The 21,337-nt window shown below is 49.6% G+C and overlaps 1 protein-coding gene across 1 annotated transcript in view; it reads left to right on the forward strand.

Annotated features, from left to right (window-relative positions):
- The first annotated feature begins 2,152 nt into the window (after positions 1 to 2,152).
- The window catches only part of CPLX4 (complexin 4), a 30,968-nt gene continuing 11,783 nt past the window's right edge, over positions 2,153 to 21,337 (forward strand). Inside the window, exons 1-2 of the mRNA XM_063913987.1 lie at positions 2,153 to 2,327; positions 14,458 to 14,545. Coding sequence (XP_063770057.1) covers positions 2,161 to 2,327; positions 14,458 to 14,545 — 255 coding nt within the window. The 5' untranslated portion in view covers positions 2,153 to 2,160. The remainder of the gene's footprint in view (positions 2,328 to 14,457; positions 14,546 to 21,337) is intronic.

Below are 21,337 nucleotides of genomic sequence, written 5' to 3' on the forward strand. Positions count from 1 at the left end.
GCCTCCCACCAGCGAGTAATGACAAGCGGCCCGACCGGCTGAGCTGCTTGTCATTGCTCTGCACTGCAGTACCTCCTAGCTGCGGGCGGCGCCTCTCTCCCCTGCTGCGTTGTAGCAGCCTCCTCCTCCCGTCCACAGTGACAACGGCTGTGTTCAGCCGAAAAGGGGGCGGAGCTATGTGCCGATAGGGGTCGGAGCTACACGGGACCTCAGGGGGCGGAGCTACACGGGACAAGAGGCAAACTGCTACAGATCCATCCTTCCTGCCACTGCCAGCCAGATCAGTAAGTAAATGGGAAAAGTGAAAGAAAGTGTGTGTGTGAGAGAGAGTGTGTGTGTGTGATAGTGTGTGTATATTTGTGTGTGCGGGCAGTGGCGTCAGACTTTTTTTAGGTCGCGGGGAGAGAACTTTAGCTCTCGCTGTACCATCCCCTCCTGTGTTCTGTCACCATGTCACCCCTGTGTTCTGTCACGTGTCGCCCCCCCCATGTTCTGTCACCGTGTCATCCCCGTGTTCCGTCACAGTGTCACACCCCCGTGTTCTGTCACTGTCCCCCCCCCGTGTTCTGTCACTGTGTCACCCCCCAGTGTTCTGTCACTATCACCCCCCCCCGAATTCTGTCACTGTGTCACCCCCCCGTGTTCTGTCACTGTGTCACCCCCCGTGTTCTGTCACTGTCAACCCCACCGTGTTCTGTCACTGTGTCACCCCCCCGTGTTCTGTCACTGTGTCGTTCCCCCCCCCCCCCCGTGTTCTGTCACTGTGTCACCACCCCGTGTTCTGTCACTGTGTCACCCCCCCGTGTTCTATCACTGTGTTACACCTTTCCCCAGGGGCTATAAGACACTGGATAATTTGCTTGCTGCGCAATAATTATCCTACATAAAATGTTAATGTGTAAAAGGGGGCTCTACCATCTGTAATGTGTAAAAGGGGGCTCTACCATCTGTAATGTGTAAAAGGGAGCTCTAACTGCCGTAATGTGTGTAAAAGGGGCTCTACCTGGTGTAATGTGTAAAAGGGGCTCTACCTGGTGTAATGTGTGTAAGTGGCGCTGTGTGGCGCAATTTGAATAATGGAGACTATTGTGCAGCCTAATATGAATCTGTATTATTTTTTGCCCACACCCCTTCCACATGAAGGCACGTCCCTATATTTTTGGCAAGTGGGGGGAGCTGCTATTTTGTGTGTGGCCCTCGGATACTGACAGGAAATGTGAAGTGGCCCCTCAGCTGAAATAATTGCCCACCCCTGATCTATAGTGATAAATAATAATGTATTCCTTATAGTATCCAGTGTATAAAAAGACCACTGTTTCCATTAATGTCCAGGGTCGGTACTAGGTTCTTCTGCTGCTCCCCAGACTCCCGCACTTGCGCAAGCGTTCTGTAGAGTGGGAGATTGTGGACTGACATTTGGAAACCCCCCTCTAAAAATCCTGCGTTTGCCACTGATAAGAATATATGTTCTATGGCCGGTAGTTCCTCCCTACTGTCTACAGCTGAGGTGGGCAACCTAATATACTTCAAGGGCTACATGTGCAAAATCTGTCTGGAGTCTTCTTCTCAAAGCTAGATCAGCAACAGCTGACTCACACGTCAGGTAAAGGTTGGGGGGGCCGCCTGTTGCCCACTGGTCTACAGCATACTGTAGTGTACAATGTACCAGGGATAAACTAAAAGCAGTTAATCAACCAGCCTCAGTTTAAATTGTCTGTAACAAGCAGTCCACGTGCCTAAGGATCTTGTTAAACAGGAACCCACCAGCAGGTAATCCGTCACCTAGAATCAGCTTCCTATGAGCAGTGTTTATTGGGGATCTAGTCCCTTACATCTTAAATAATAATATGGAAGAAGTCTTTTTTTTCCTGTTACATGGACATTGATTGGAAATTAGCTTAAGGTATTATTATGGAAAGTAGGCAGCTGCATCTAATGATTTTTCTAGTAATCTGAACCATCTGTCTCGGTATACAGGACAGTTCGCCCGCTAATCCAGATTATGGCTGACAAACCATTTTTGGCATATAGTTCCCGGTAACAGTTTGCCCTTGACAAGCTGATACTGCTGCAGGCATTTTCCCAGGCTGACTTTTTATTCTTGATGGTCTTTTACTCTTATTTTTTGTGCTAGTGCTTTACCTGTGGGTGGATGGTGACATGGCCTTCTTGATTAAGAATATGGTGAGCAGTCAGATGAAGAGTTTTGGGTTCGGAGAATCGAGTGAAGAGAAGAAGGAAGGTGGAGATAGTTCAGACCCGGCTGCCGCTCAGGGGATGACTCGGGAGGAGTATGAGGAGTATCAGAGGCAGCTGGTGGAGGAGCAGTGAGTATGCAGCAATTCTATGTAGGATTTACCAATGTCGAACCACTAATAAAGTTACTTGTTTTCTTAGGGGGGAGATTCAAATGTTTGAAAAGTCAGTTGGGAGTCTGTCAGATAGAGAGGAAAAAAACAGACACCCAACCGACTTTTCAAACATTTGAATTCCACCCATAATGTATAACTATATATATCCATCGTCATCGTCATTTGTTGTAGCTTTGTTTTGTTTTAAAGATAATGCAGGAGCAGCTGTGTCTTGTAAAGCAGACTTATGCCCAGATTTATCAAGCCTTGGAGAGTGATAAATTGCACGGTGATAAAGTACCAACCAATCAGCTCTTAACTGTCATTTTTCAAACACAGCCTGTAACATGGCAGTTAGGAGCTGGTTGGTTGGTACTTTATCACCGTGCAGTTTATCACTCTCAAAGGCTTGATAAATGTATTAAGTGGCTCTTTAGGTCATTGGGGGGTCATTCTGAGTTGATCGCTCGCTAGCTACTTTTAGCAGCCATGCAAACGCATAGTCGCCGCCCACGGGGGAGTGTGTTTTCGCTTTGCAAGTGTGCGAACGAGTGTGCAGCCGAGCGGGACGACAACGTTTTTTGCAGTTTCTGAGTAGCTCTGGACTTACTCAGCCCTTGCGATCACATCCGTCTTTTTGGTCCCGGAATTGACGTCAGACACTCGCCCTGCAAACACCTGGACACGCCTGCGGTTTTCCAACCACGCCCTGAAAACGGTCAGTTGACACCCTAAACGCCCTTTTCCTGTCAATCTCCTTGCCATTGGCTGTGCGAATGGATTCTTCCTTAAATCCATTGCCCAGCAACGATCCGCTTTGCACCCGTACAACGCACGTGCGCATTGTGGTGCATATGCATGCTCAGTAGTAACCTGTTCACTGTGCTGCGAAAAACGACAGCGAATGATCAACTCGGAATGACCCCCCATTGGCTTTGTGATGTAGATATGGCTAAAGTTAGACCTAAATTCAAAAATGTTCTTCCATTCAAATTCAAAGAAATGAGACTAAAATTTACAAAACTTTTTCAAATTTGCAATGGCGCCCCAACATAGTAGTATGTAGTAAGATATAACCATGCAACTATAGCATTAGAATTCACTAAGCAACATATTGATTTGGCACTAGTTGGTGCTCTCATTGACATAATGTATAACAATGGGAGATGGTTTACTTTTAGGTCAGTTTCTGACGCTGAAAAAAATTAGGAAAAGCTGAATGGAGATCATGCTGGTCGCAGTTAACGTACATTATGAGGTCTAGACACCCGCAGTGCAATATAAATCAGAATTCTTCTAGCAACGAGGTTGAGAGAATCTGCTGTCTATCATGTTTAGAATATTCAAATCGTCTTTGTATTTACCACTGTGACTGTGTTACACAATTAATTAAGTTGATGCTATTGTTATAATCATCACTTAATCGTGGCAAAGTGGTTTGTGTCCATAGCAGACATGACCTAACTAGGCATGGTGCCCTGTGTGTGTGGCATCTGTCTGTGCCAATTTCCCCATCGCCAGGTATCACCAATGATCATGGATTTCATCCTATGCTATATCCGAGGCTGGGCTGAATGATGGCTCAACCAAGCTCAGACGGGACCTGACTGGCCGGCGTTGTTTACTGCTGCCGACCAGTATCGCACCCAAAAATATTGCTGGGATAGATATTTGGTGGATTTGGCCCTTTAATCGATTAATTTATTATCATACTGTACTATAGCAATGACACAACTTGCAGTTGGCTAGAATTCAAAATACAATACGTATGCCCCAACCCCCATTTACATCACATTTATATTATATAATGCTGTGTGATCTGATCTTTATCGCCGTGTGATTGGTTCAGCAAAATGGATCTTGTTGCTGATATGATTATTCTGTACTTAGATCTTTTGCGTTTACTCTTCAGATCGCTTACCCCGTCCCCTAATCTGTTCTCCCCTGATTACTCCTTCCTGTGACCTCTGCTAATTCCGATGTTGATCCTGCCCAGACATCATTATTTCCTATGTAATCAGTTCTCTTTCCGTAATGACATCCTCCATCAGGATGCACAGAGTGACGGACAGGTGTGTAGCAGTTTTATACCCTACTGAGCCCAAAGCTTTGCCTGGCATCAAGGACAGGAATATATAGCTGGTGATACTGGCAATATATAAAAAAGCAAAAACAACTATTAAACTCATGTTTGGTGTACAACTAGATGTCCCCAGTGCTGCCTGTCTGGGGTATTCTCTCTTTCACTTACTTTGCTCTGCCATCTTTCTCTTCCTCTCTCTCATCAGAGCTCCAGCCACTCTTTTTCTTCTCCTCTCCCATTCTTCCTACATCTCCCTCTCCCCTCTCATCCGTCTATTCCTCTTATTAGCACTTGAATTTGTTACATAAATTATCCTTATCCTATGTTCTTTATATTGTAGTTTTTGGGACGTCCTCATCTTTTCTCCTCTACAGAGCGTATCTTTCAGTATGTGGCCTGTGCATCCCTGTTTACCTTTTTCCTTTCATGCATATTGTTATACATTTTCTTCTGTGGCTAATGTGTTATGTGTTATTGGGTGATTATCAGGACTGTCTTAGCGGTCAGCATGATGTGATGTGTGATGAGTAAGTATGGGAAATAACAGAAGTGTTTGGAGACTGTAGATGTGAGTTATGCCTGAACTCTCTGGAAGTGACATCACTGACACAGGTGGGAGGGATCAGAGGTCAGACCAACTGTCATTACATTCCAAGGTGATGACATCATTTTTAGCACTACTTTGCTTTATTTATATAGATAGAACTGTCACCTTCTAGATAAGAAGTAATTTGCTACTGGATTTGTTTATGTTTTTGGTTTTAAACCAAGTTCAGGTGAACCCCGAAAATACTGTATCTGCAAAATTGCATAGTGTGATAAATAGTCTCTCTGCCTTTTTGTTCTGTATTATTATTATTATTATTATTATTATTATTTTGTATACATTTTTTTGTTTTGCTTGCACCACCGCCCACTTGAAATATGGTGCAGGTTGCTGCGCAGAAGATAGCAAAGCCGCTACCATTGCATACTTGCCTACTCTCCCAGAATTGGCCTGGATTCTCTCGAAAATCAGGTAGCCCCCCAAGCCCCCCGGAAGGGTGGGCAAGTCTCCTGGCCCGCCGCCGCCACCTGCCCGCAATCCCCTGCCGCCACTCACATCCTCCTGAAGCCGAGGGGGCCGAAGATCAGGGCCAATGCAAGGTCTCTGTGCACCCTAGGCAAAGCTTCAGCCTAGCGCCCCCTAACCTGCAACCCCCACCACCACGACCACCACCTCCTGGAAGGGAGATGAAGGTAGGCTAGGGTGAATTGCATCATTATACATATACAGAAAAAAGGGACAACACTCAAGGACTTTTAAAGTGATAAAGTATATTGTGAACAAAGTTAAAAAAAATTGTGACTTTATTCACAATATACTGTACTTTCACTTTAAAAGTGCTTGAGTGCCAGCTATAGTTTATATACTGTATAATACTTTATATGTTGTCTTATGGGAATCAGGGCCGGTTCTACACCTTGTGGCGTCCAGTGTGAAAGTTTTCATCCCCCCCCTCCCAGCGGCAAAACAGTTAGTGCGCGCCAGAGGCGTGCGGCAAAAAAATAGTGGCGTGGCTTCATAGGGGAGGGGCGTGGCCACAGTTAAGCCCCCAGTAGCTATGCCCCCAGATTTTCCCCAAGTAGTTATGCCCCCAGATTTGCTCCAAGTAGTTGTGCCCCCCAGTTGATTTGCCCCGGTAGATTTGCCCCCTGTAGCTATGCCCCCAGTAGCTGTGCCCCCTGTAGCTATGCCCCCAGTAGATTTGCCCCAGCAGTTGTGCCCCCTATAACTATGCCCCCAGTAGATTTGCCCCAGTAGTTGTGCCCCCTGTCGCTGTGCCCCCAGTAGTTGTGCCCCTTGTAGCTATGCCCCCAGTAGATTTGCCCCAGTAGTTGTTTCTCCTGTTGCTTTGCCCCCAGTAATTGTGCCCTCTGTTGCTGTGCCCCCTGTTGTTGTGCCCCCCAGTAGTTGTGTCCCCTGTCCCTGTGCCCCCAGTAGTTGTGCCCCTTGTAGCTATGCCCCCAGTAGATTTGCCCCAATAGTTGTGCCCCCAGTTGCTTTGCCCCCAGTAGTTGTGCCCTCTGTTGCTGTGCCCGCTGTTGCTTTGCCCCCTGTAGCTATGCCCCCAGTAGATTTGCCGCAGTAGTTGTGCCCCATGTTGCTTTGCCCCCAGTAGCTGTGCCCCCTGTCGCTGTGCCCCTTAGTAGCCACTTACAAACACACACAAATATTTTAAAAAACAATACTTACCACTGCCCTGCTCCTGCTTCCCGACAGCTGCTACTGCTGCTGCTCCGTCTGGCCGCCCGCGGCTCCTCTCTATGGGAGAGCCGTCATGACCTCTAGTGTCTGTCACTGGAGCCGGCTGCAGCGGACGCCCACACAGCCCGCGGCGTCTGCTGCAGCTGGGGAGCAGGGAGTTGGGTGCGGGTAGGCGGCGGTGCCTGCAGGGTGACTGCGGCCGCGCCCCCAGGCCGCAGTGCCCCGCACCAAGAACCGCTCCTGATGGAGATATTTTATTGGGTTTGGGTACGGGATGCCGTCAGTCAGTCAGAATACTGACAGCAGCATGCCGACCACTATAATACCAACATCTTAAATGAAATTAATTAACCTTACCCTTTACCCTAACCCTCCCTCTCCGCAGCCTAACCCAAACCCTCTTTGGCATGCTAACATTCAGGTTGCCGGCTGTCGGGATTCCGGAGTCATATGTTTGTATGCTCCTTATTGTGTTCCCAGGACTGGATCTAGACTTTGTGGCGCCCCGGGCGATAAAAATAGGGGCGTGGCTACACAGAGAAGGGGCGTGGTCAGTTATGACCCCTGTAGAGTTGTGCCCCCTAGTTGTGCCATGCCCCCAGTACTGTGCCCCCTGTAGAGTTGTGCCCCCTAGTTACACCGTGCCCCCAGTACTGTGCCCCCTGTAGAGTTGTGCCCTCTAGTTGCGCCACTTAAAAAATAAAAATTAATACTTACAATCCCCGCTCCTGCTTCCCGACCGCTGCTGCCCTCCGTCTCCGACACCGTTTCCGCTCCTTGGATCTATGGGAGAGACATCATGACATCTCTCCCATAGCACCGCATACACACTAGAGGTCAATTATGACCCCTGGTGTTTATGTGCCGTTCCCACAATGCCGTGCGGTGCACGATGATGTAATTGCGCACCGCATCTACCGAGCACCGGGGGGCACCAGTAGCGGAGCTTGCCCTGGTGGCGGCGCCCTCCGGATGACGGCGGTGCCCTCCGGAAGTCGGTTACCCCGGGCAAAAATCCTGCGTGCCCATAGCAAGATCCGCTACTGTGTGTTCCATCCCACCATATGTAAGTTCATTACTGACCGGCATACAGAGACATCCTTCAGTTTTTTGCTAGATGAACTCAGTGGTGCCCTCCAGTGGCCGGCGCCCCTAGGCAGCCGCCTAAAGCTGCCTAATGGTAAAGCCGGCCCTGCTGATGATGTGATATGCGTCATTGTGGCCCCCACCCCCTTGCCGCACAATGCCTGTAATCTCGACATTGGGTGGCGGGGGCGGGTCCGCGTTGAAAGGAATTTGCGGACACGCCCCCACCCCTACCCAGCAACAGCACCTGTGGCCACACCCCCAATGTGCTGCACCACGCCCCCTGCCTTGCCGAGATGGCTGCCTCCTCAAGCACCTGAAATATAGTGTCCACAGCCACTGGGTCAGACCCTGTTCTGGTGGCACGTTGGGGGAGCAGGGCCCATTTGATCAAAGCCCAGTGTGCACTGTATACACCCTGCACCCATTATACCTTTATAATGCAACTTTACCATAGGTAAAGGGTTAGTAACATTTACTTTTCTCCATTTTACTTAGAGATGTAGAGAAGTTGGACTTTCTGAATGTAGGATCTGCACCGAGTATGGTGGAGGGTTCCTCTGATTGGGTCTAATGACAAATATCTATAGCCTAACGAAACGTACTCTATCCCTGCAGAATTTTAACCAAGTTTCTTAGATATTGTTTATTAACACTTCATTGTGAGAGTTCTGCAGTGACGAGTGACGTGCGGTGAGGCCAGTGGCTGGGGAGGGGTGGTGGTGGGGCTTGTAGGGAGAGGGGAGGGGGGGGGGGATGTCGGGACTCCAGTCCCAGGCCCTAACTGAGAGGAGGCCCACATGACAACAGTCTGGATGTAGTGTGCCAGAGACTGCCACAGAGGGGCAGCACCGGCGCCATTTTGAATATGCAATGGCAGCTCCTGAATGGCTGCCGGTCCGTTAGCTCCAATTGGTTCGTGGCCTGCCACAAATTTGAAATACTGCTGGAGCTGTTCTTCTATGACTTCCTGCTCCGGACTACTTCCCTGTGCTGTTGCTGTGGTCCCAGACCGCCACAGTCAAGCCTAGGGGTGCCACCTGGTATTCAGCAGTTTGTCCCGGGAGCTGCAACCGGTGTCCAGAGCGGTAAGTTGTGGTGGCTGCAAGGGGAGAGGAAGGTAAGTGGCGGTGGGGGGCTCTGCCTATTCTGGCAGTCCCGGGCCCCATAATTTCTGATGGCAGCGTCTCAGCCTACAACTACAATCGCGTACACAGAAAATACAACGCATGCCTCTTAATGCACACTGCCATTCAGCACCACCGTATGGTAACTCAGATGGTCGACCTATGAAGAATGTGCGACCACCTCCGCGTTGTGTACACAGACGCTGAGATCTGCGAGCCAGCCAGTGAGCGTCTCAATCCATATCCCAGCAGTAGCAACACTAGCATATGTTTGCACAGTGGGCCTGATTCACATTTGTATGGGATTGCACAGCCGCAAGGAAGCAATTTCCGTGTCTTTAAAATTCAAATGCAGCAGCAGGCGTCTGTAGGAGATAGCATTAGCGAGGCTCCGAGTGCCGCGCCATCGGACGCAAATCGCAATAGTATTATTCACTGGCCAGCCTGCGTAAGCTGGGCGTTGGACCCTGGAAGTCTGCGTCTGATGAAAACAGACCCTGGACCCGTCACTCCTACAAAACCGGGCAACACGCACCCGTTTTGAAGAACGGTACCAGGTCAGCCCCACTCCATCCCCCAAATGTAGCAGCATTCCAATCTTAAATAAATAAAATTATTTTACTAAAATGATAATATACGTGTTGATTTTCTTTAAATACTCGCCTCTTCACACGTTCCACCGCTGTTCCATCTCTTAAGTAGTATGGAGAGATTTAGGGTTATATTCAATTAACTGTGGTGAATTGCCCCAGTTATTCGATTTCCCTGGGGCTATCCTATTAGCGCTTACTTAGTGGGGATTATGCTGAGGCACGTGAAGCATAATCCCCGATAAACAGCCCCAGGAGACCCGTTTTTCCAGTGATAGCACATGGGTCTGGGAACTTATCCCGGATTCGATAGCGGGTAGTTTACTGCGCTGTAAAAACGTCTACAATAGGATAGCCCGATATTAGCCTGTTTTTGCCGTGCGCTCGCCACTGGTTCTATTCCCACTCTATGGGTGTTGTGGACACCCACAAGTAGGAATAGCTCCTGTGCGCCGGGATTCCGGCTGTCGGCATTGTCGGCAAATTAACTGCATTTCTTAAAAAAAAAGATTTTCAGCATATTACCCGAATACACCGGATTTTTAGAGGTACCCTCAAATATTAAGTACAAATATACATGGAAGCATAGGTAAACGCAGGGGAGTTTCCGGTTACTCGGAGACCCCCCTCCTCTTGGCTAGCAGGAGCTCAGATTATGTACATAATACGATTTCTAGAGCTGCTGCCACAACATGTAATTTAAAGGACAGAGCAGAGCTGCTACACGTGTCCAGTGGTAGCAGCTTCTTGTATCAAGGGTGTGATTCAAATCTGATCGCCGGGCGGCTAATTTTGTTGTCCTGGGATCAGATAGTCGCCACCCAAGGGGAGTGTATATTCGCCCCGTGCAAGTGTGCGATCGCATGTGCACGCCGAGCTAAAAATCCCTGTCAGCGGACCGCTGCAAATCCGTTCGCACCTCACTCACCAAGGAATGGTTTGCCCAGTGTGTGCAGTCTCTGCGCAGCCTAGGACTTACTCCTACAGTGCGACGAGAACAGGCTGATCGGGGCCGGAGATGACGTCACACACCCTCCCTGAAATTGCTTGAGAATGCCTGCGTTTTCCCTGACACTCCTAGGAAACGGTCAGTTATTACCCACAAACGGCTTCCTCCTGTCAATCAGCATGTGAATGGCTGTGCGATTAGAATTTTCGCAACAGCCTGTTGCTGATTGGCGATGCCTGTTGTTGTTTGCCGACGCGCGTGTGCATTGCGGTGCATGCACAGTTAATAGCTGATCGCCCGCTGTGCGAAAAAACACACAGCAGTGTTCAGGTCTAAATTCGGACCCCAAGTTTACTGTGTGTATTGCTCTGAGCCCTCAATTAGTGCACTGGACCAGAGAGCAGCTGCCAGGTAGAAGAGACAGGCGCCTTACCATGAAGTGGGAGAATGTGTGCTTAGAAAATGCAGTTCTGCCTCCTACTGGTTCTGTTTGTTTATTTATTCATCGACTAAGGGATGTTTAACCTATTTTCTGACCACTTTTTTTTTATATTAGTTAAATATGTTTGATACAGCCTATACTATAGACCATCTATAGTGTTACATATACTGTATTCCATACAGTATCCAGTGTATAAAAAGACCAATGTTTACATTAATGTCCAGGGTCTGTACTAGGTTCTTCTACCGCTCCCCCAGGCTCGCTCACTCAGATGTTCTGCAGAGTGGGAGATTGTGGACTGCATTTGGAAAACCCACTCTAGAAATGCTGCGTTTGCCCCTGGGGGGACTGCAGGACATATCATATTACTTTTATACATAGCAGGGGCAGGCCCCTGCATTAAGTGCCCCTTTGACCTGCGGTAAGTACTGCAAAAATACATATTTTCGCATGACCTATGTATTTTCATGTGAAAAACAGATGTTTTTCACAGGACCTAACTGGATAGGGTGATAAAAAAAAAACTCTAAAACCACCCGTTTTTCGCACCTGCAGCACAATATCGCGGGTAATTAGATATCCCCCTTAATTTCTTATTGTAGAAATAAGAAATTAAAATTCTTGGCACCAATTCCTAATGACTTTACTCACCTGGCAAGTGGGATCAGGAGCAGGATACATGACGTATTGCAGCTCTGTATATCTCCCCCCGGGTTGGGTGTGGGATCATGACAGGATGCCAATTGTCAGAATCCCACCACTTTTTGGAAGGTAAGCTAACCCTGCCCCTTACCCTAACTCTCCCTACTTGCAGCCTAACCTAACCACGCTGCAGCCTAACCCTCCCCCTAGTGCCTAACCCCTAACCTCCCCCCGCAGCCTAATCCTAAACCTCCTCTCCGCCAGCCTAACTCTCCCCTACTGCATAACCCCTAACCTCCCCCCAGCAGCCTAATCCTAACTCTCCCCTTCCACAGCCTAACCCTCCCCCTAGTGCCTAACCCCTAACCTCCTCCCCCCACAGCCTAATCCTAATCCTCCACTCCCGCAGCCTAACTCTCCCCCTAGCGCATAACCCCTAACCTCCTCCCCCCACAGCCTAATCCTCCACTCCCACAGCCTAACTCTCCCCCTAGCGCATAACCCCTAACCTCCCCCCGCAGCCTAATCCTAACCCTCCTCTCCCGCAGCCTAACCCTCCCCCAGTGCCTAAACCCTAACCTCCCCCCTGCAACCTAATCCTAACCCCCCCGCCGCAGCCTAACTCTAACCTCCCCACTGCAGCCTAACCCTAAACCTCCCTTCCCACGGCACGGCCTATCCTAGCCCTCCCCTTCCGCAGCCTTACCCTCTCCCTAGTGCCAAACCCCTAACCTTCCCCTCCCGCAGCCTAACCCTCCCCCTAGTGCCTAACCCCTAACCTCCTCCTGCAACATAATCCAAGCCGTCCTCTTCCACAGCCTAACCCTCCCCCTAGTGCCTAAACCCTAACTCCCCTGCAGCCTAATCCTAATTAATCCTACCCCCCCTCCCCCCGCAGCCTGGCCCTAGCCACCCCCCCGCAGCCTAACCCTAACCTCCCCACCGCAGCCTAACCCTCCCTTCCCATAGCCTATTCTAACCCTCCCCTTCCACAGTCTAACCCTCCCCTTCCACAGCCTATTCTAACCCTCCCCTTCCACAGCCTATTCTAACCCTCCCCTTCCACAGCCTATTCTAACCCTCCCCTTCCACAGCCTATTCTAACCCTCCCTTCCCACAGCCTATTCTAACCCTCCCCTTCCACAGCCTATTCTAACCCTCCCTTCCCACAGCCTATTCTAACCCTCCCTTCCCACAGCCTATTCTAACCCTCCCCTTCCACAGCCTATTCTAACCCTCACCTTCCACAGCCTATTCTAACCCTCCCTTCCCACAGCCTATTCTAACCCTCCCCTTCCACAGCCTATTCTAACCCTCCCCTTCCACAGCCTATTCTAACCCTCCCCTTCCACAGCCTATTCTAACCCTCCCTTCCCACAGCCTATTCTAACCCTCCCTTCCCACAGCCTATTCTAACCCTCCCCTTCCACAGCCTATTCTAACCCTCTCCTTCTACAGCCTATTCTAACCCTCTCCTTCCACAGCCTATTCTAACTCTCCCTTCCCATAGCCTATTCTAACCCTCCCCTTCTACAGCCTATTCTAACCCTCCCCTTCCACAGCCTATTCTAACCCTCCCTTCCCACAGCCTATTCTAACCCTCCCCCTCCACAGCCTATTCTAACCCTCCCCTTCCACAGCCTATTCTTTCTAACCCTCCCTTCCCACAGCCTGTTCTAACCCTCTCCTTCCACAGCCTATTCTAACCCTCCCTTCCCACAGCCTATTCTAACCCTCCCTTCCACAGCCTATTCTAACACTCCCCTTCCACAGCCTATTCTAACCCTCCCTTCCCACAGCCTATTCTAACCCTCCCCTTCCACAGCCTATTCTAACCCTCCCCTTCCCACAGCCTATTCTAACCCTCCCTTCCCACAGCCTATTCTAACCCTCCCCTTCCACAGCCTATTCTAACCCTCCCTTCCACAGCCTATTCTAACCCTCCCTTCCCATAGCCTATTCTAACCCTCCCCTTCCACAGTATATTCTAACCCTCCCTTCCCACAGCCTATTCTAACCCTCCCTTCCCACAGCCTATTCTAACCCTCCCTTTCCACAGCCTATTCTAACCCTCTCCTTCCACAGCCTATTCTAACCCTCCCTTCCACAGCCTATTCTAACCCTCCCTTCCCATAACCTATTCTAACCCTCCCCTTCCACAGCCTGTTCTAACCCTCCCCTTCCACAGCCTATTCTAACCCTCCCTTCCCACAGCCTATTCTAACCCTCCCTTCCCACAGCCTATTCTAACCCTCCCTTCCCACAGCCTATTCTAACCCTCCCCTTCCACAGCCTATTCTAACCCTCCCTTCCCACAGCCTATTCTAACCCTCCCCTTCCCACAGCCTATTCTAACCCTCCCTTCCCACAGCCTATTCTAACCCTCCCTTCCCACAGCCTATTCTAACCCTCCCCTTCCACAGCCTATTCTAACCCTCCCTTCCACAGCCTATTCTAACCCTCCCCTTCCACAGCCTATTCTAACCCTCCCCTTCCACAGCCTATTCTAACCCTCCCCTTCCACAGCCTATTCTAACCCTCCCTTCCCACAGCCTATTCTAACCCTCCCTTCCCACAGCCTGTTCTAACCCTCCCCTTCCACAGCCTATTCTAACCCTCCCCCTAGTTCCTAACCCCTAACCTTCCCCCGCAGCCTAACCCTAACCCTCCCCGGCATACTTACATTCGGAATTCTGGCTGTCAGGATTCCAGCGCCGGTGTTCTGACTGCCGCCATCATGAACGTCAGGATGCTAACTGCATCCCCCCCCCCACCCCTGTTTTCAGAGTACAGGTCTTTGGTAGGTAAGAACATACCAGCTTTGGAGCTCCTGGCTGAGGTATGCCTATAGAGATATAAATGCCTCTAGAAGCATTGTGCTATAATTGTTACTTTTATAGACTACCGCATACATAAAGACATTTTACTTTGTTTGGCAGGATGGAAAGAGATGCCAAGTTTGCCCAAAAGAAAGCAGAAAGAGCCACCCTGCGGGTACATTTAAGAGAGAAATACAGACTACCTCAGGTATGTAGCGAGCTCCTCAGATGAACATGACAGCAGAAACCTGCTGAGTATCCCTTTTTTTTATTTAATGTGGTGTGTATGTCGTCCAGTGGTGCAAGTAGAAAAATAATTCTTAGTGTTACGGTGTGCGTGTGCCTCCCAAAATGGGTGTGGCCGCATACCACATGGGGTGTGGCCAATGAAAATGGGGGCGTGATACACATATGACCCCAATAGTGCAGTGCCAGATACACATTAGCCCCCAATAGTGCCAGATACACACATGCCCCCACAGTGCCAGATATGCCCCCACGGTGCCAGATATGCCTCCACAGTGCCAGATATGCCTCCACAGTGCCAGATATGCTCAAACAGTGGCAGATATGGCCCCACTTTGCCATATACACATGCCCCCACATTGCCAGATATGCCCCCAGCAGCGCAACTTACTGTTGTTGTTGTTGTTGTTGTTGCTGCTTGGGGCCGGCACTATCTTCTGCTGCTGCTGCTGTCGGGGAGAGGAGAGCGCAGCACGTGCCCCTCATGCCCTCAGTCCGGTCTCTTCGAGTCCTGTGGCAGCAGCAGTCTGTATATCAGATCTGGCGCCGGTCTGTGAGCCAATCAGAGCTTGCGGTCCGGCAGCGGCGGCTCCTGATTGGCTCCCGGTCCCCGAGCTCTGATTGGCTCACGTACCGGTGTTTGAGTAATACACGCCACCGCCGGACTCAGTGGGAGAAACCGACGGTCACCGCAGTGACTGACTAGACAGGCAGGAGAGGAGCATGCTGAGCTCTCCTCTCTCCAACACGGTGTCTGCAAGGTGGAGGCCCGGCGGTACTGCGTACCGGCTGTGAATTTCTTACCGGTACGCAGTACCGCCTTGCACCGCCATACTTGCAGAACTGATGTCGACCTCGTGTAGGTGATAGACTCCATGCCCCAGCGGCAGCTGGGGATGAGACACGGTTAATCTCAACATTATATGTTGTCCATGTTCCATCCATGTGATCCAGACATTAATCATCACCCTCCCTCCATCACACATTCCTGGATGATAGACCGTGACACATTATTATTCCAATCTCCCTGTCAGTGTGTCAGCGCATCAGTGAGACGTCCTTGGGCCAAATGTAATAGGCTGTGATTCTGCTGGTCCCAGTGCAATTCTGGTGATATAGACACCATTTTGAGTTGATCACTATTTGATTTGCACGCAAGCAGCGTTCGCACAGCAGCGAACACATCGCACGAATGCAAACAAATGCCCGCCACGTACTACTGCAAGCGAGCACGGAACAATGCACAAAGTAGGTGTGTATTATTTAGCATCGCATGATAGCGATCCGTTCGCATGACTGCCAACGCATCACTAGCAACACATACACTGTCGTACATGTCCTGTCCCTTTGCAGGCTTGCACATGTTTTCGTTAGCTTGCAAATATTCGCACAGTGGTGGTCATTCCGAGTTGATCGCAGCCAGCAACTTTTTGCTGCTGCTGCGATCAACTAGTCCACGCTTATGGGGGAGCGTATTTTAGCTTAGCAGGGCTGCAATCGCTTGTGCAGAAGTTGACTAGCCCTGGACATACTTACCCTGTGCGACGATCTCTGCGATGCTGGAGCCGGCTTTGACGTCAGACATCCGCCCTCTGTTCTCCTGGACACGCCTGCGTTTTCCTTACCACTCCCTGAAAACATCCGCCATCGGTCCAGATCCTCCCAAGAATGCCTTCTTTCTGTCAACCTTCTTGCGGTCGGCTCTGCGACCGCTTTCTTCGTATAGCGCAACGTAACCCGGCGACCCCTGTTGCCGGTGTAACGAGGTGCGTGCGCAGTGCGGCCACTGCGCATGCGCATTCCAGACCTGTTCGCACCGCAGCGACAAACCGATGCGTGTGAACGGGTCGGAATGACCCCCCGTGCTTGTTTTTTCCCCTAAATATTTCATCCCATCCCTTCTAAATTAAGAAACCAATTAGGCTAAGGATTTGTAATGTGATTGTCCAATTAAGTGTTCAAAGTCTTCAAAATGAATAGCTGGCCACATAATTGCACAATAACAATCCTCAATTAAGGCTTAAAATATATTTTTAAAAATAACTTTGTAGGCCTATTTGCTCAATACCACATAATTTAAATGTGTGTAATCCTTGACTGACATAATGGCCCTCATTCCGAGTTGTTCGCTCGCAAGGCGAATGTAGCAGAGTTACACACGCTAAGCCGCCGCCTACTGGGAGTGAATCTTAGCTTCTTAAAATTGCGACCGACGTAGGCGCAATATTGCGATTACAAACGAGTTAGCAGTTTCTGAGTAGCTTCAGACTTACTCTGCCTGTGCGATCAGTTCAGTGCTTTTCGTTCCTGGCTGACGTCATAAACACACCCAGCGTTCGCCCAGGCACTCCCACCGTTTCTCCGGCCACTCCTGCGTTTTTTCCGGAAACGGTAGCGTTTCCAGCCACACGCCCCTAAAACGCCGTGCATCCGCCCAGTAACACCCATTTCCTGTCAATCACAATGCGAACGTCGGAGCGATGAAAATGCCGTGAGTAAACTTACTTTCATCATAGTAAAGTTACTTGGCGCAGTCGCAGTGCGAACATTGCGCATGCGCACTAAGAGAATTCTCACTGCGATGCGATGAAAAACTCCGAGCGAACAACTCGGAATGAGGGCCAATGTACATTACACAGTTTACCATATATGTTTTTTGGTTTAGTGTGTGTTAAAATGGGGAGTGCTAAAGTACCAAACAATCAGCTCCCAACTGTCATGTCACAGCATATTCAAAGAGGTAATTAGTTTTAGGGCAAAACCAGGTTGTTGTTTTTCCCTTAAAACTAAATGCCGCCTTAAATTTAGCAACTTTGGGGCAGATGTATTACACCTGGAGAACTAATAAAATATAAGGTGATAACGCACCAGCCAATCAGCTCCTAACTGTCAAGTTACAGGCTAGGTGTGAAAAATGACAGTTAGGAGCTGACTGGCTGGTGCGTTATCACCTTCCACTTTATCAGTTCTCCAAGTGTAATACATCTGCCCCTATTGGGTCTATATACTAAGCCTTGAATGGAGATACAGTAAAGTGGACAGAGATAAAGGGCTAGATGCATCATCGCTTTGAAAGTGATAAAGTGGAGAGTGATAAAGTACCAGCCAATCAGCTCCTAACTGCCATTTTTCAAAACCAGCCTGTGACATGGCAGTTTGGAGCTGATTGGCTGGACTAGGGGGCTAATTCAGACCTGATCGGTGCTGTGCGTGTTCGCACAGCAGCGATCAAGCCTGAACTGCACATGCATCGGCGCTGCAGTGCGCCGGCGCATGCCAGACAGCTGACGGCTGTCTTTAGCTAGCGATTGCCTCTGCCTGATTGACATGCAGAGGTGGTCGCTGGGCGGGATGGTGGCGTTAAGCCGCCGTTTAAGGGGCGCAGTCCACCCAATGCGGCCGGACCATGCTGGGGGCGGGCCGCGGTGGCTGCATGACGTCACACACAGCCGCAGCGAACCGGGCAGCGACAAGTAGCTCCCGGCCAGCACGCAGCAGCTGCACTGGCCGGGAGCTACTCCTGAAGTACAAAAGCATCGCCGCTGTGCGATGCTTTTGGACTTCTGCGACGGAGCAGGGACTGACATGCGGGCGGGCTAGTCCTGTTCTGGGCGTCCCCCCCGCATGTCAGTGTTCCTGATCGTAGCTGTGCTACATTTATCACAGCTGCGATCAACTCTGAATCACCCCCTATGCCTTTGTCCACTTTATCTCCATCCAAGGCTTAGTAAATAGACTCCTATATCACTGGAATTGTGCCGGGACCAACAAATCCGAACCTTTGGCCCTCATCTGTGTAGTCCTCATACACTGACAGGAGAAAGTAAAAAGTGATCTGGTACCAATCATCGCCCGGTTCCACCTGTTGACAATGAGGAACAAATTTACCACATTTGTCTGGATCTTTTATTTTTGAATAAAAATTATTCCTGCACAGAGAGGTAGAGTTGGCACAGTGGCTAACATTGCTGTCTAACAGCACAGGAGACCAGTACCCTATCGTGTGGAATTTGATTGTATGATAAACTCCTAAGGGGACTGAAGAATTCAATATTCTTTGTATATTGTTACGTAATTTGGTGGCACCATACATATAAATGGTAACACAGAGTACAAAACCCACACACAAAGAAAATAGTATTATTGCTTTCTTCTCTATAAATGATTAATAATCAAAAGATTGTTGGTCCGTTCAGAAAAGGGGGCAAAACAAGTCTGATATAGCTACCAGGTACGCAGCATATATGCTGGACATGAGAGAGAGAGGAGACAAAGGAGGCATAGCCACGCCCCTCAGCAGTGCCTCAACATCTCCATGAGGCCCACAGGCCCAACATACATGACAGGACCTGATTGGCCACTTCCCTTGAAAGTACCAAGACCTGGAAGATTTTATGGCGCCCTTGTGCACCACAATCTTCATAATTGATTGCCTGGTTGTTTAGAACATAATATTGGAGTGCTGCTATTCCATAGCCTTAACTTAGATATTGAGACGTTAATTCCCCGGAACACTCATCTTTTGGCAACTGTGCCCCAGGAGCGACTTCACTTTTCCCCCCCGCTAAGTGGTGGTCATTCCGAGTTGTTCGCTAGCTGCTTTCGGTCGCAGCGAGGCGATTAGGTAAAAATGCGTCATCTCTGTGCATGCGTATGGTGCGCAGTGCGCACGTGCGACGTACTTTCACACAAGACTACACAAGGTCTAGCGACGCTTTTCAGTCGCACTGCTGACCGCTGAGTGATTGACAGGAAGTGGGTGTTTCTGGGTGGTAATTGACCGTTTTCGGGGAGTAAGTGAAAAAAACGCAGGCGTGTCGGATAAAAACACAGGTATGCTTGGGGAAACGGGTGGAGTGGCTGGCCGAACGCAGGGCGTGTTTGTGACGTCAAAACAGGAACTAAATAGTCTGAAGTGATTGCAAGGTAGGAGTAAGTCTGCAGCTACTCAGAAACTGCTTGATAAAATTTAGACTCCGTTCTGCGATCCTTTCTGTCGCACTTCTGCTAAGCTAAGATACACTCCCAGAGGGCGGCGGCTTAGCGTTTGTACTGCTGCTAAAAGCAGCTAGCGAGCGAACAACTCGGAATGAGGGCCAGTGTCTTCTGCTTTTTGACTTAATGTAATCACTATTAAATCTCTGTTTGATTTTTTTAACCTAATGTATACAGGGGCAAGCAGGATTTATAGAGGGGGTTTCCAAATGCTTAATATTAGAGGGGGAGCGGGAAGAGGCAGGCCTATAGGGAGAGAATCTGTATAACACTGGCCCTGTAACTAGGGATGGAGCAGAGAGAGGCAGGCCTATGAGGAGAGAGTCTGTATAACGCTGGTTCTGTAACTAGAGAGTGAGCAGAGAGAGGCAGACCTATGAGGGGAGAGTCTGTATAACGCTGGTTCTGTAACTAGAGAGTGAGCAGAGAGAGGCAGACCTATGAGGGGAGAGTCTGTATAACGCTGGTCCTGTAACTAGAGAGTGAGCAGAGAGAGGCAGAGCTATGAGGAGAGAGTCTGTATAACACTGGTCCTGTAACTAGAGAGTGAGCAGAGAGAGGCAGACCTATGAGGAGAGAGTCTGTATAACACTGGTCCTGTAACTAGAGAGTGAGCAGAGAGATACAGACCTATGAGGAGAGAGTCTGTATAACACTGGTCCTGTAACTAGGGATGGAGCAGAGAGAGGCAGACCTATGAGGAGAGAGTCTGTATAACACTGGTCCTGTCACTAGAGGGAGAGCAGAGAGAGGCAGACCTATGAGGAGAGAGTCTGTATAACACTGGTCCTGTAACTAGAGAGTGAGCAGAGAGAGGCAGACCTATGAGGAGAGAGTCTGTATAACACTGGTCCTGTAACTAGGGATGGAGCAGAGAGAGGCAGACCTATGAGGGGAGAGTCTGTATAACGCTGGTCCTGTAACTAGAGAGTGAGCAGAGAGAGGCAGACCTATGAGGAGAGAGTCTGTATAACACTGGTCCTGTCACTAGAGGGAGAGCAGAGAGAGGCAGACCTATGAGGAGAGAGTCTGTATAACACTGGTCCTGTAACTAGAGAGTGAGCAGAGAGAGGCAGACCTATGAGGAGAGAGTCTGTATAACACTGGTCCTGTAACTAGAGAGTGAGCAGAGAGAGGCAGACCTATGAGGAGAGAGTCTGTATAACACTGGTCCTGTAACTAGAGAGTGAGCAGAGAGAGGGAGACCTATGAGGAGAGAGTCTGTATAACACTGGTCCTGTAACTAGGGATGGAGCAGAGAGAGGCAGACCTATGAGGGGAGAGTCTGTATAACGCTGGTCCTGTAACTAGAGAGTGAGCAGAGAGAGGCAGACCTATGAGGAGAGAGTCTGTATAACACTGGTCCTGTAACTAGAGAGTGAGCAGAGAGAGGCAGACCTATGAGGAGGAGAGTCTGTATAACACTGGTCCTGTCACTAGAGGGAGAGCAGAGAGAGGCAGACCTATGAGGAGAGAGTCTGTATAATGCTGGTCCTGTAACTAGAGAGTGAACAGAGAGAGGCAGACCTATGAGGAGAGAGTCTGTATAACACTGGTCCTGTAACTAGAGAGTGAGCAGAGAGAGGCAGACCTATGAGGAGGAGAGTCTGTATAACGCTGGTCCTGTAACTAGGGATGGAGCAGGGAGAGGCAGACCTATGAGGGGAGAGTCTGTATAACACTGGTTCTGTAACTAGAGAGTGAGCAGAGAGAGGCAGACCTATGAGGGGAGAGTCTGTATAACGCTGGTTCTGTAACT

This window comes from Pseudophryne corroboree, chromosome 1, assembly GCF_028390025.1.
Source record: "Pseudophryne corroboree isolate aPseCor3 chromosome 1, aPseCor3.hap2, whole genome shotgun sequence".
Taxonomy (NCBI): domain Eukaryota; kingdom Metazoa; phylum Chordata; class Amphibia; order Anura; family Myobatrachidae; genus Pseudophryne; species Pseudophryne corroboree.